The sequence below is a fragment of the Grampus griseus genome (genome assembly GCF_964374135.1).
Source record: "Grampus griseus genome assembly, chromosome: 18".
NCBI classification, from domain to species: Eukaryota; Metazoa; Chordata; class Mammalia; order Artiodactyla; family Delphinidae; genus Grampus; species Grampus griseus.
Window position 1 is genome coordinate 11962622 of NC_139012.1, and position 14463 is coordinate 11977084.

At 43.9% G+C, this 14463-nt stretch overlaps 1 protein-coding gene across 1 annotated transcript in view; it reads left to right on the forward strand.

Annotated features, from left to right (window-relative positions):
* Window positions 1-906: 906 nt before the first annotated feature.
* The window catches only part of SLC15A1 (solute carrier family 15 member 1), a gene marked incomplete at both ends in the record, with an annotated part of 35992 nt that continues 22435 nt past the window's right edge, over window positions 907-14463 (forward strand). Inside the window, 10 exons of the mRNA XM_082675357.1 lie at window positions 907-1088; window positions 2112-2344; window positions 3184-3200; window positions 3921-4002; window positions 4109-4250; window positions 5199-5318; window positions 8053-8152; window positions 8371-8461; window positions 10364-10447; window positions 12946-13028. Coding sequence (XP_082531483.1) covers window positions 907-1088; window positions 2112-2344; window positions 3184-3200; window positions 3921-4002; window positions 4109-4250; window positions 5199-5318; window positions 8053-8152; window positions 8371-8461; window positions 10364-10447; window positions 12946-13028 — 1134 coding nt within the window. The remainder of the gene's footprint in view (window positions 1089-2111; window positions 2345-3183; window positions 3201-3920; window positions 4003-4108; window positions 4251-5198; window positions 5319-8052; window positions 8153-8370; window positions 8462-10363; window positions 10448-12945; window positions 13029-14463) is intronic.

Sequence of the window (14463 nt, forward strand, 5' to 3'; positions counted from 1 at the left end):
AATTCTATAAAAGAAGAGCTTAGCAACCTCTGCCCCACGGCAATAAAAGTGGTTCTTTGGAACACACAGCTTTCAGAAAAGAAAAAACTTCCCGAGTGATGAGTGGGTACTAAATCTCAGATTTTCACTTGGAGTTCAGGAATTTCATTTTCCATCATGTAGTTCTGGGTGCAACGGTTGCTGTAATAAGGTTTAAGATCTCTTTGCTGTAACCCTATTCATGTCTGAACTAAACAAAACCTTTGCCATTATTATTTAGCAAATAATTGGTGCTAAGTAATATTTAGCCAAAAAATCACAGGTGCTACCCTGGCCAGGTGAAGTCTTTCCCTGCAAACCAAAATTCTGAGAGACATGTGGAAGAGATGATTGCAGCAAAGCTCCAGGCTATCTCTGTTGAGTCTGGATTTTCATACCCTCCTCCTGCTTTTCTCTAGAAGGCCCATTGCAAGAACCAACCTGAGCTGTTGTGTGGACGACACTCATTGCTTTGTCTGGTCTTTGGGAGACAGTGGTAAGGCTACATTATCTGAAGTCGAAGTAGGCGGAGCGTCGTATGGTCCTGCTAGATCCTCAAGAAGACAGAGCAAAGAAACAGGCTTCGAATACTGCCAACAGGCTGGTCCTGTAGAACTTTGCAAGAGCGCCTTCCTGGCAGGTCCTTTTATTTCACAGCAGAGTGGCCGTCTCCCCACTCTGGTGATGAAACACGGCAACATGTAGTCTGGTGATGAAACGTGGCTTGTTTGTCCATGATGGTCCCAGCAGGAAACCGATGGCATTCTCAAAATAGGGGTGTTTATTCACAGAAAGACATTTAGACGGGTGGGGGGCAGGGCACCATAAGTGATGGTGCAGGTACCCGGAGTATCGGCCTACCACCTGTAGGAAGTGGAAAAAACCGGGATGGAAACCTGGAAGGAGAGTCGTGTGGAGAGAGAGAGGGCCGACCTCGGAGGCACAGTGGCTGACACTTGTTCCTCTCAGGGAGAGGAACACCCTGACCCTCTGACCTCCTGCGACGGCTCCCCATTGGCCAAACTCTATGGGGATTGGGGAGACATGGGGACACCGATGAAGCCCACCAGGTCAGCCTCACCAACAGAAGGAGGCTAGCGGGGCAAATGGAACTGCTAAGTGGCAGAGCCAGGATCTGAACACGGTACTTGATGACTGATGTGGCTGGATCTTTGGAATATGTATTCATTCAACAAACATTTAATTTCCACTCTGAAAAGCACCGTGTGAGGGGCTGAGTATTCTGATGTGGTAGCATCTCCCACTGAAGGACCCATTGAGCCCTGGTCTGGGGCTTCCCATGTGGAACTCTTACAGTCATCCTAGAAGGTGGGTGGCGTTATCTTCATCTGATAGGCAGGCTGTCCACAGGGGAGGTGGGCTTGCCCAGGGTCACGGGGGGTCAGGACTGAGATCCCATTACCCATCTGACCCCATGCCCGCATTCTTCACATGTTGCCCCTGAGAGCAGCCCCTTCCCACAAGGAAGTCTAACTGGGGAGAAAACCAGTCTGTTAGTGGTGAAGACTCTCCTTCCAGAATTTTAATATTTCCCACCTTAGGACAAGGACTAAAATAGCATCACTGCTCTTAAATGATGAGGCAAGAATTGGAGACTGTCTGGTGTGGGGTGTGAGGCCGTGCTGAGCTGGGGAAGTGCAGATACCCACAGCCCAGCATGAGCGGCTTCAGGAAGGAAGACCCCGGCCCACGAGATGAAGGGGGCCCTGGAGGACCACGCGGTCCAGGCCAAGAAGGGAGTTCCTCAGGCAGAGCTGCAGTTTGTTTCTTGTGGGATGGGGCCCTGGACTTGCACATGATGAAAACACAAGGTGGCAGGTCCGAGAGGAAAGGCCCAGAACGGGGAAGGTGCAAGAGCTGGCGCTGGGGGCCGTGGTGGAGACGCCAGCGAGCCGTCCGGCTTCTGTGTCCGGTTCCCTCCCCCGCCCCGCCCCCGCCCCGGGACACAGGGCACAGGCGGGTCTCTCTGGTGCTCGGGGACAGGGCAGGGATAAAACTTACTTACGTAGATGGGTCAGGCAACTCGACCTCACAGTCTGCGTGTGATTCTCCGAGTGTGGTCCCTGGACCAGCAGCACCGACATCCCCTTGGAACTTGTTAGAAATGCAAGCTCGAGGGACCACGCCAGGCCTACAGGGACAGCAGCTCTGGGCGTGGGGGCCAGAAGCCTGCTCCCCCCCAGCCCTGGAGGTGCCTCTGAGGCAGCCTCCGGTCTGAGAACCATTGCTGTGGTGTCACGGATCCAGAGCCCCGCGGGGGATTCGAAGGTCGTCAGTGCGGCCGGAGGCGGGGCCGCGGGGAGCGGTGGGCGCTGGGACAGCCTGTGACAGACCCTGATTGGCGCGGGCCAGGCTGTCGGTATCGGCAGTGGCGCAGGTGAGACTACAGGCCGCTCCGGCCGGAACTCAGCGGAGACAGAAAAGCAGGGCTGGAACAGAGGGGATCAAGGGGACAGCTAGGACTTCGAAGGCGGTCAGCGGCACCCAGTTTTTACCAACTCACTTGGATTCTCACCCATTTTCTTCCTGTTCTAATTCACTTTTCTGACGCAAAGACACCGGGGACGTGGGGAGGTCAGAGGAGGCTTCGCGAAGGGAAGGGGCACGTTAAAAGGAGGCTTCCCGGCAGAGGGGTCGCTGTCTCGTTGAGGACTTTAGGTGGGTGCGCGTGGCGTTTCCCGGGAGCCTTGTGTGCCGGGGCCGGGCGGGAGGAAGGGCGGCCCGGGGAACAGGACGGGCGTGGGACCTCACTGTGTAGCAGGCACTCTTAAGCGTTTTCTGTTTAACCCCCATCCAAACCCTCTGACCTTGTGAGATGGTGAAGTTTGGATTCTATCCCGTGGGCATTGGGCAGCCTTTTTAAGTCTTTTAAGGAGGAAGTGGTTTCGGCAGATTTTCGGAGCCTCTGGCTCTCCATCCTGACCACACACGCGAGTTGCCCGAGCAGGTGATTGAAAGAAAATGCAGCCACCAGCCCAGCCCGACTCGGAGGAGCGGCCCAGGCCTGGGACTGGGATGGTGGACAGGGCCGGAGGGTCTGGACAACACACCCGACGGCCTGACCAACACGGAGGGTCTGAGCTTAACTCAGCCGAAAGCATTTTAAGTACTTGACTCTAACGGCGGCATTTTGTTTTCTTTCAGGAACGTTCTCACGGCCGGTGAGTATCCTTTCTACTTCTCCACATAGCTTCATGATGTAAACTTTACAACCTGTTTTGCCCGTAAATGTTCACAGCTGTGCTTCATTTGCTTAACAAATGCACCTCATGCATCTCACACCAATGAGGGGACCCTCCTGAGTTCCCGTGTGACATTTCTTCTCTTTAGGAAATGCTCTGTACAGGCATACCTCGTTTTATTGTGCTTCCCAGAGACTGTGTTTCTGTATAGATTGAAGGTTTGTGGCAACCCTGTGTTGTCAGATGATGGTTAGCATTTTTCAGCAGCAAAGCATTCGTAACTTAAGGTATGTACCTTATTTTTTTAGGCATAAGGCTATTGCACACTTAACAGACCACAGTATAGGTAAACGTAACTTTCATATGCACTGGGAAACCCAAAACTTTGTATGACTTGTTTTATTGCAATTATTACTTTATTGCGATGGTCTGGAACCAAACCCACAATATCTCTGAGGTCTGCCTGTCTAGCTTTTCTCAGACTAACAGTAAAACTATAAAACAAGAAAATCTTCATTTCATTGTTGTCTCTATGTAGAGTGTAAGGGAATGAAACTTTTTAATTCTTGATTCCACCTCCGGAGTGCCTCTGATAAGTTACTAAACACGCATCCGCTACTTTCCATGCCGTTAGCCCTCACTGGCGAATATGGACCAGTGAGGAGCTTGTTTCAAACGCAGACTCTTTCTCTTTGTCAGAGCTGCTTTGGTTATCCCGTGAGCATCTTCTTCATCGTGATCAATGAGTTCTGTGAAAGATTTTCCTACTATGGAATGAGAGGTAACTCTTCAACACTCTCCCCACCCCCCGTCAGTGAAGAGCTTGAGTTACTGTAGCCACTGCTAACTTTGTTGCCCTCTCGTCCTCCACCACCCTCGGCAAAAAGCGATCCTGATTCTGTACTTTCAAAGTTTCCTCCACTGGAACGACAATCTGAGCACCGCCATCTATCACACGTTTGTGGCTCTGTGCTACCTGACGCCCATTCTCGGAGCTCTCATTGCCGACTCCTGGCTGGGGAAGTTCAAGTGAGTCATGGCAGGTTTCTTGTTAACGAGCAAGCCAACGAGTAATGATAAGCTTTGGGGTTTCGGAGGGTGGGCTAGGGAACGAAGAATCAGGGAACGTAAAACTCTTAGGAGAGAGTCCCAGGCCCTGTTTCTACTCATCCTCATATTGTCAGAATTCAGCACAGTGCCTGGCATTCAGCAGGGTGAATGCAGGTAGCATCGGTAGGATTTTTTTCCTCCTCTAAACACTTATAACGTCTTTGTCGCATCTTGAAATAGTAGGAGGGATAGCGTCTGTTGTTAATGACGCGTGAGAAATTAAGGGCTGGGAGAACAAAAAAGCTCCCTCAAAACAACGCAGCTGCTGAAAGGCTCAAACTGCTGGACCACAAGCACGGGGTGCTCAACCAATCCTGCAGGAAGAGCTCCAAGAGTGCGCTCGATGCGGGGGCAGGGGGCGGGTCGTTGGGACATTTCCTTGGACTTAACACAGAAGGAAGTAAAGGCTCTTCCAGGTCAAATGCATGACACGGGCAGAGGCAGGAATATTCACTATCTCAAAATTACTCAATATAATTCAAAAATAACCAATGGACCACTCCTGCCCGAATATTGTTACCAGGTGCAAGATAAATATCTCTGACTATTTAAAGATACAGGTCATCATTTCAGTAGCTAGGTAACAATAGACACTGAGTCTTTCAAATAGTTGAAAGAAAGAACAGATCTTCTGCCTCCCCAGGTTCTCGCAGCCAAAACTTCGCTCAGTGCTTACATGCTGAGGAACAAATTCTTCAGCAGGCTCTGCCTTGCAAAGGTTTATCAGGTAATTGTCCCAGTTTGAGAAACAAGGAGAATCGCGACTGGGCTTTTGAAAGTTGGAAGCAGAGTCCTTTTCGCGCTGGCGTAGGAAGTGTATGGCTCTTGTACAATTAACTTGGATTCTCTTGACCTCTTTTAACACAGGACAATTGTGTCGCTGTCCATTGTCTACACCATTGGACAAGTAGTCATTGCAGTGAGCTCAATTAATGACCTCGTGGACTTCAACCACGATGGAAACCCTGACAATATTTCTGTGCACGTGTGAGTTGATGTTAACTGCGGCCCTACCCCATCCTCTCACTAGTTGCTTGTTTGGTGCTGTAATTTAAAAAAAAAAATTTTTTTATTGAAGCATAGTTGATTTACAATGTGTTAGTTTCTGATGTGCAGCAAAGTGACTCAGTTATACATTTATATATTCTTTTTCATATTCTTTTCCATTATGGTTTATTACAAGATATTGAATATAGTTCTCTGTGCTGTACAGTAGGACCTTGTTGTTTATCTTTTTTCTTCTTTTTTTGCGGTACACGGGCCTCTCACTGCTGTGGCCTCTCCGGTTGCGGAGCACAGGCTCCGGACACGCAGCCCCAACGGCCATGGCTCACGGGCCCAGCTGCTCCGCGGCATATGGGGTCTTCCCGGACCGGGGCACAAACCCGCGTCCCCTGCATCGGCAGGCAGACTCTCAACCACTGCGCCACCAGGGAAGCCCTGTTTATCTATTTCATGTATAGTAGTTGGTATCTGCTGATCCCAAACTCCTAATTTATCCCTCCCCCCTTTGGTGCTCTAATTTTTAATCATTTTCCTTGAACCTTCACCATAAGTGTAAGGAAAGCTTTCCACCCTCATCAGTGTAGAGAAAGGTGTTGAATTGACTCAGAGTTGGGTCCTCAGTATGTCACCATCCTAACAGTTGTCTGGAGTCATTGCTCACTTGAAGGCTTGGTGTCTTGGGTGCATCTCCCATGAGGCGTGGTCAGTGCACAGGATGTTTGTATTAATCTCCATCTTCCCTAGAGGGACATGAACTCCCACAGACCTTGATCCTCAATTGCCCCAGGTTTCCTCAAGACTCTGTACCTTTGATTTTCTGTCTTGTAACACATTTCTGCTCATTTTTCGGTAACTCAGTTTCATAAATATTTTTTCTAGCCCTATGTTCTGCTTTCTTGATGAACAGTGCTATTGACAACTGCTCCTCTGTGAGATGAATTTCCCTTCATGGCAGTCTGGCCTAGCAGACAAGTTGTAAAGATTTATTTCGTTTTCTGTTCTTTTGTTTCGATTCCTCGATCTATGAGTAAACCATCTAATGGGTTGGGAAAGTATTATTGAAATTCAAATTAGTATCTGCAGTATCTGTGTTTCTGGTTTGTTAGTCAATCAGATTGCCACCCAGGCTAGGTCCCTGGATGTGAACCCGTGGTGTCCCCAGGGAGCTGTGTAGGTGGAGGGGAGTGGGTATAAGCAGGGTATAATCCACAGCTCAGATTACCAGGATCTGAGTCCCACAGAGGAGCTGTAGGACCCAGGCCAACTTATCTCCTCCACACCTCAGTTTTCTAATCAACAATATCAATTAAGAACATGGAGTTCGGCGCCAGGCCATATGGGTTCAGGTTCTGCCTGTGCCTCTGACTAGTGTTGATCTTCAGCAAGATTCTTAATCTCTGTGCCCAGTTGTCCTTATTTGTAATAGTACCTGCCTGTGCGTTAATCCAGGTAGAACACCTAGAGCACTGCCTGGCAAGCAGTAGGTACTCAAGAAAGCTTAGTGACTTATTTTATTTCACGGGGTTAGTATTGAAACCTGCCTACAGTCCTCACGAGAGTGCACGGTATATAATATTCAACCGGCCATGTTTTTGTTGTCCTTTAAAATGCTCAGAGTGACACCGCCAAACACAAGTTGTTTTAAGAGGCAAGCAAGATGAAAGAGGTGCTTCTGCCAGTTAGTCTAGGAAGATGGGCATGATTTTTTAAAGAATTCTTTCTATGTGCAGTATCTTCCTTGACTTTATCTGTTTCATAAAATATTTTTTTAGCATTTTAAAACAATATTAGCAATCAAGAAGATATGGAATCAACACTTATAAAACCTGAAATTTGTAGTAACCTATTGTAAATCTAACAAAATGAGGGTTGGTAAATTCTGTGAGTGCTTTTCTTCAATTCAGGAGATAAAACACAGATAACTTGGAAAACACAAAAGTAAATTTAAAAAATTTAAGTTTAGGGCTTCCCTGGTGGCGCAGTGGCTGAGAGTCCGCCTGCCGATGCAGGGGACGCGGGTTCGTGCCCCGGTCCGGGAAGATCCCACATGCCGCGGAGCGGCTGGGTCCATGAGCCATGGCCGCTGAGCCTGCGCGTCCGGAGCCTGTGCTCCACACAGGAGAGGCCACAACAGTGAGAGGCCCGTGTACCGCAAAAAACAAAAAAAAAAAAAACAAAAAAACCCCAACTCTTTAATCCCTTTTATTATTATAAATAATCTCTTTTTTATTATAAAAAGTTATAGTAATAAACATTTTGCTCTGCTTTTTTCAGTCTTCTGTACTTTGTGAACAAGTTAAGATCCTACTACATAACCTGCTATTCTGCTTTGCAATTAAATCATGTTTTCTAATGTCTTTTAATGACTATTATTAGTCTGTTATGACTGTACCAGAGACAATGCTTAAAATCTCACTTACCCATTCTTTTGCTAAAAATCATAAGGCTACAAAAGAACTCCATACCTAAATCTTTGTTCCGAATTCAAGCCATTTCTTTAAATTTTCTAGATGGTAAATTATTAGATAAAAGTATGAATTTGAAGACCCTTGAGTTCAAGTTTCATTCAACTGTCAAGACTGCATTTCTTGAATTATCTTCTGATACAGGTTGAATCCCTTCTCTGTGTTCCTGGTCCTCTTAGGGAAATTAGGGGAAAGAGAGGCCGATGATTTTAAGGATCTCACATTTCAGCAATACCCATCTCTTTCCCTAGGGCACTGTCCATGGTTGGCCTGGCCCTGATAGCTCTGGGTACCGGAGGGATAAAGCCTTGTGTGTCTGCATTTGGTGGAGATCAGTTTGAAAAGGGCCAGGTGAGAGCATGCGTCACCACAGAAACCATGTAAGTGATTATAAACACCGAGGAATCAAATTCCATGGTCAAAGTGTATTCTCCATTGGAGGCTGTTCGAGTACACATGAAAGTAAGACACTGACCAAAGCTAAGTTCAAAGTCAAGTCAGATCATCGGCTACAGTTGATCCGTTACTGTATTGCCAAAATCACCCTACCTTATCCTTTTTTATTACAGGAAAAACAAAGAAACAGATTTTTTTCCATCTTTTATTTGGCCATTAATGCTGGAAGTTTGCTGTCTACTATCATCACTCCCATGCTCAGAGGTAAAAAATATCTGAAGTGGACCTTGGTTTTTCTTTTTTTAATTGTGAAGAGAAGTCAGGTGAAAAGGTTGAGTCCTTGTTGGTTTGTCCTGTCCCACAATTCTCCCACGATGCCTCAGCTGTCACATACATCCTAGAGGATACAGTGAAATCTGGAATGCCAGCTACTTTTCTTTCAAGATTTAACTGCTAATCTTATTTGAATCCCTTATCCCAGTGACCCCTGAAGAAGTTAAACCGTCCTTAGCATAGCAATCGATTTTTCTAACTTATTATTAATGCAAAGTCCTTACTCATGGTAAGAGATAAGACAAGAGAGGCTGTTTGGAAACCACAGCGGGTGGGCCATAGTTGACATTTTTGCCTTCAAGCTTTGCTCCCCAGTGACGTTCAGCGAGCCAGGAAGAATTTAGCAGGCAAGGTTTTATTCTTTGCTTTCCCATCATCTCAGATATTTCTAAAAGAACTGCCCCCAAGGAAGAGAATGGGGCAGCGTCTGTCATCAGCTCACAGTTTTGTGCTTGTCAGCACTCCATTGAGGGTTTATGAATTTCCCATATGGAAGGGAATATTTGGGGACAAATTAGACCAAAACAGGACTATGGTGTCCACACCTCGAGTCAGAATAAACTATGAAAGAAGATAATTTATGGAGTTTATGTATTTCTGCCTGTAGTAGCACTTTGAAGATGACACTTAAACCCCATTCCAACTTGCTTTGTATGAAAATGTACTAGCTTTTATTCTTACATTATGTTTTCTCACCCCCTAACCTCCCCCGCCTCCAGGTTCTACTAGAATATGTGTTGTGCATGTTTGAATTAGAAAATGTGTAATAGGATAATTTTTAAGGGAACATCATGGCTCTCATACAGATATAACGTCAGCATGACAGAGATTTTATGTAACTTATTAGTTGATGAGGGAACTGGAAAGCTGCTACAATCAGTTCAAATAAGGATTTGACTAACAGAGATTTAGGTTCTTTACTGGATGGGGGGATTATTTTGCATTGCTGTGAATAGGAATCATTTGTACAGTAACGAACAGGAAACATTTGTATGACTATAGTTTTCTGCCTAGTTAAGTTCTTTCTCTGCAGAACTGTGAAACAGCTGGTCAAAAACAAAGACAAACCCCTTTAGGATCAGATGATTCCTGGAGGCTCCAGAACTCCATTGAAAGGACTTCCAGTAATTTCTGTTGCCCCTTCCAGAGTCTTAATTTTTTCCCTACCAACCCTAGGATTTCAGAGCTAAAGTAGATCTTCAGACAGGAGTTAGGAGACTATGGCCCACAGGCCAAATCCAGAGATCTGGACAAGACCATCCATGTGTGTATCGTCTATGGCTGCTTTCACCTACAAAGGCAGGGCTGAGTAGTTAGGACAGGTCCACAGCCTAAAAGATTTACTATCTGGCTGTTCACAAAAAAGTTTATTGACCCCTACCCTGGGTCATCTAATTGTTTTCTAATTGGCATGAATTCAGGGACATATAATCCTGATTTTCCAGGGCCCTTTGATTTTACTTTCTGAGTCCCACTTTCTTCATATTATTGTGTCTAGGTCATTTTCGTCTCTCCCAGTAAGTCAGTCCACAGAACATAAGGATTCCCACTGATTTTGGCTTAGCTGGTATCAGACGTCTATTTAGTGGCTAAGGTCAGAACCCGCCTCCATCTCCTGCTCTTTCTACTGCAAAGCCGTTTGCTCAGCCTTGTAGTAGACATCGGTCTACTGCAATGACCGTCTACTTGCAATGACATCAGTAAGGCAAATGGATAAGTCTAGAACATTAAGTGAAAACAATATGTAAGAACCAGTTAGGGATTTACAAAACCGGGAAATAGATGAGTATTACCATTGCCATACTGAATTTTAATCTTGTCATTTCTCCCCAGTTCAAGAATGTGGAATTCACAGTAAAAAAGCTTGTTACCCATTGGCGTTTGGGGTTCCTGCTGCCCTTATGGCTGTATCTCTGAGTAAGTAGAAATCAGTTGAATTACTACAGTCCTGTGATCAGGTCAGGCCTTCATATTAATTGTTGTGACCAGTTTTTAAAAGTTCATGTAACAAATTGTAATAGTAAGTAATACAAAGTATTGCTATCCCATGTTAAACATACTCTGAGAATTCAAAGAAAGTAGAGTTGGCGTGTTGTTTCAGAGAAAGTAGGATCAAAAAAGAGTCCAGAGGAAAGGGGATCAACTGAGTTGGACATTTAAAGGTTTGAAACTATTTAGGCAGATTAAGAAGAAGGTGATAGAATCTGCTAGACTAGGTGAAACCATGGCTGAAAGCTTTTGTTCTTATCAACATGTGCGCATCTACAACTTGCCTGAAGACATGGCAACCTGGTCCAATTGTCACTTAAATATTTCCAGTGAACATCTAGTTTTCCATAATGTATCATCTCTAAATGTTTCTACAAGACTGTCTTCCCTCTGGGAGGAATATATGTGTATAGTCATTTGCACATAAGTTCTTGGCATTGGCTTTTTAGGAGGTCTGAAGAGTTTTCTACAAGGGATAGTCCAGTTTAAAAGATGGTAGGTGTCTTCATTTCCTTGGGCTGCCATGACAAAATGTCACAGACTGAGTAGCTTAAACAACAGAAATTTATTAATTGTCTTACAGTTCTGGAGGCTGGAAGTCCAAGATCCATCTGTCAGCAGGGCCATGCTTCCTCTGAAGGCCCTAGGGAAGAATCTCTTCCAGGCTCCCCTGCTACCTCTAATCGTTCCCTGGCTTGTGGCAGTATAACTTCAGTCGGTCCACAGCCTTCCCCCTGTGCGTGCATCTGTGTCCAAATGTCCCCTTTTGATAAGGACACCAGTCATTTTGGAGTAGGACCCATCCTAATGACTTCTCCTTAACTTCATCATCTGCAAAGATTAGATTTCCAAATGAGGTAACATTCTGAGGTCCTGGGGACAGGGACTTCAACATCTTTTGGGGAGAACACAGTTCAATCTACAACAGAAGCAAAAGAAGGAAACAGAACCCAATAACCATCTCAAGCCTTCATAGCATCTCCTCCCTCTCAGATGAGGTAGCAGTCAGCACTATCACGTTCTCTGATTTTTTTTTTACCAGTTTTTAATAGTATTGAGTATGCCCTTTTTCATCTCTTTTGCTCATGTTGTAGTAATTTAGCTTTATCCTTACACTTAGGCGAAAGCTCAGGATTCGCCCCCTTTTTAACATCCATTTTCTTCTGTAATTGTTTAAATATTGCCACTCTCCCCTAGAAGGCTTATACATGCCTTCTCTCCTTCAATTCTGGGTAAAGAGATAGGTTTTCAAAAACTATTGTTTTATGCCAGATGCTGTGTTAAATTGGCATCAGGTAAATTCTCTTTTCGTCCCTGTGAGTCATCCTTACATCAAAGATTATGCTTTTTCTTATAATGGATTTGAGAAGAGGCCAAATCCTATGCCTTACCATCCTCTCTAGAAGTTCCTATCGGCAACAGTCCTATGCTTGAACAAGTTCATTAGTTAATCAGAAGCTTAAAGATTAAAATATTGGTTGACAAAAAGAGGTAAACTCAAATGGAATACTCAACTGGGTATTCCATGTCTGGATTGAGGGAAATTAGCATTGGGTGAGAATACAAGTAAACTCCTCTTCCTTTAACTGCAAAGAACATCTACAATCCAGGCACACACTTGGAGATATGCTTGAGAGTTGACAAAACTTCATGTCTTCTTAAATTGGGGAAAACAAGTAGAAGTCAAGCAATTCGTCGATGTTTTAAAATTATTGAATTGTGATATTGGATAATCAGAAATCCCAGCATAGAGATTGTGGTTTTCAGAGTCTCTTGCAGAAAGGCTTTTTTTTCCCCCTAAATTATTTTCACAGTATTATGCATTTTATAAGACGGTCCATGGAAGAATGGCCTCATTGAAAGAGAACTTTTTAACTTTTCATAAAACTGTAACTGCACATGCAATTAATGGTAACTGTTTCTGTACCATGACCACAGAATAAATTCTGCCATATGTGATTAAGTAGAAGTTTCAACAGATTAGTTCCTATTTTTGTCTGAAGATTTAAAAAAAAGAAGAAACTTTCTCTTGCTATTGCAGCCAGAAAATTAAAGCTGTGTTCTATGTATTTGTAGAATAATGCATTAATCTGCTCTGTGAAAGCATTTATCCCTGTAAAGAGGGATAGAACTTGTGCTCAAATAGCTCTACCGAGTGTCTGCCAGCTGCCCCAAGTTCTGGGAAGGAGATAGTATTAGGCTTCAATGTTCATATATGAGAACACAATATAATATTACTCAGAAGCTGCTGTGATCATTAGAATCAAAAGCACTCTGGAAACCAGGAGAGAGGGAGGTAAACCAACACTAATGAGTAATCCCGGTATCTCCAGAACAAGGTTGTAACTCAAATAAAAACACATATTCTAGTTCACAGATAGTTCTGTCAAACTCCCTGTTGACTTATCTTCTTTTGCCCTCCCCAGTTGTATTTGTCATTGGCAGTGGAATGTACAAGAAGGTCCAGCCCCAGGGTAATGTCATGGCTAAAGTCGCCAGGTGTATTGGGGTAAGTATTTCAGTAGTCTTCTCTCTCAATCACATTTAGTCACCCCAGAGCCTTCTACCTCCTTTAAATTAAAATTCAATGAACCTTTGACTTTCCTTTAGACATTTTATTCTTGTTCTTTCCTTTTTTGATAAATTGAAGTTTCTTATAAAACTCACCAAATGGAAAAGGACACAAACAGAACTCAAAAAGGGAAGGATGGAAATGGCTATTGAACTTATAAAATAAGATCAGTGGTGATAGAAAAGCAAATCAAAGGGACTCTTTACCTCTTAAAATGATAGACAACATCTGATGTTTGTCAGGGAGCAGTGAAACAAAAATGGAGAGGTCTGGTTTCATAGTGTATATCCAGAGTCTGAAGTGTGGAAAGTGTCAGTAATCCTACGTGCAGGAACTAAGGCCAAGAAAATAACTTTTAAAAATGAACACAGCGTCACATGAAAAGATTATCAATGTATGTAATACTTAGAAAAAAATTTATGACAAAAATTGAAGTCCAGCAAGTTGCTGAAAATAGAACAGTGTTTAACTTATAGTGCATCTATGTCATACTACGCAGACATCAGGAGTCTTGTTTCCAAGACTATTTCACCAAATAGGAACATGCGGAATATGGTTTCTTCCATGTGCATCTACACGGTATGTGTCCACACAGGCACATTTTAAGGCAGGAAATCAATATTGAGTGTAGGAATTTTTAAATAATGGAGTCAAATAACTTTATTCTCAAATGTGCTACCCATTTTTTTTTAAAGGAATATCTACATTGTATAATCAGGGAGTAATGTGTCACTCATTTTTTTTAAGTGTGGGTAATCTTTTGGATGTAAAGGCAGCCTTAAGATAATTTTAGTCACTTACTTTCCCCTTTTCCTGATGTTATTGTGTTAAACTATACATGTATACTTTATCAAAGTCAAAAATTCTCCCGCCTCGCTGCTATTCCCTTTTCCTCCTACACTTTCCTCTAACATTGGAACTATTCCCACCACAAAGCTTTTTCCAGTCTAATAGGAATGATCCAATTCCAGTGATCTCTAAGTTCTTTCTTCCCAAGTAACTGATGACTTAGCCCCAACGCCAAAAGAACAATTTCAAGCTATTTAGTCATGAAAATGATATTGTTATTTCCCAGCATCCTAAGTCACCTTGTAGCTTTGAGTTATTGCTTTTAAGTCACAAAGTCACATGCATGTCCCCAGCTGGCATCACCATCGCCTTCTCCTGCTGTTACATCACTGTGAATGCACTTTGCTTTCCTAAAGGCATCTTACAAACAAGGAATCTTGGGAGCCTCTAATTTTGTAATGGGTGGTGGTAGGTAGGTATGTTTTTTGGATCAGTGTTACCATGTTTTAAAGTATGTTCAACTATAATCTTTATTTTCTTCTACTTCTGTTTCTATGTAGTGAGTTCTCCCTCTCCTTCATGT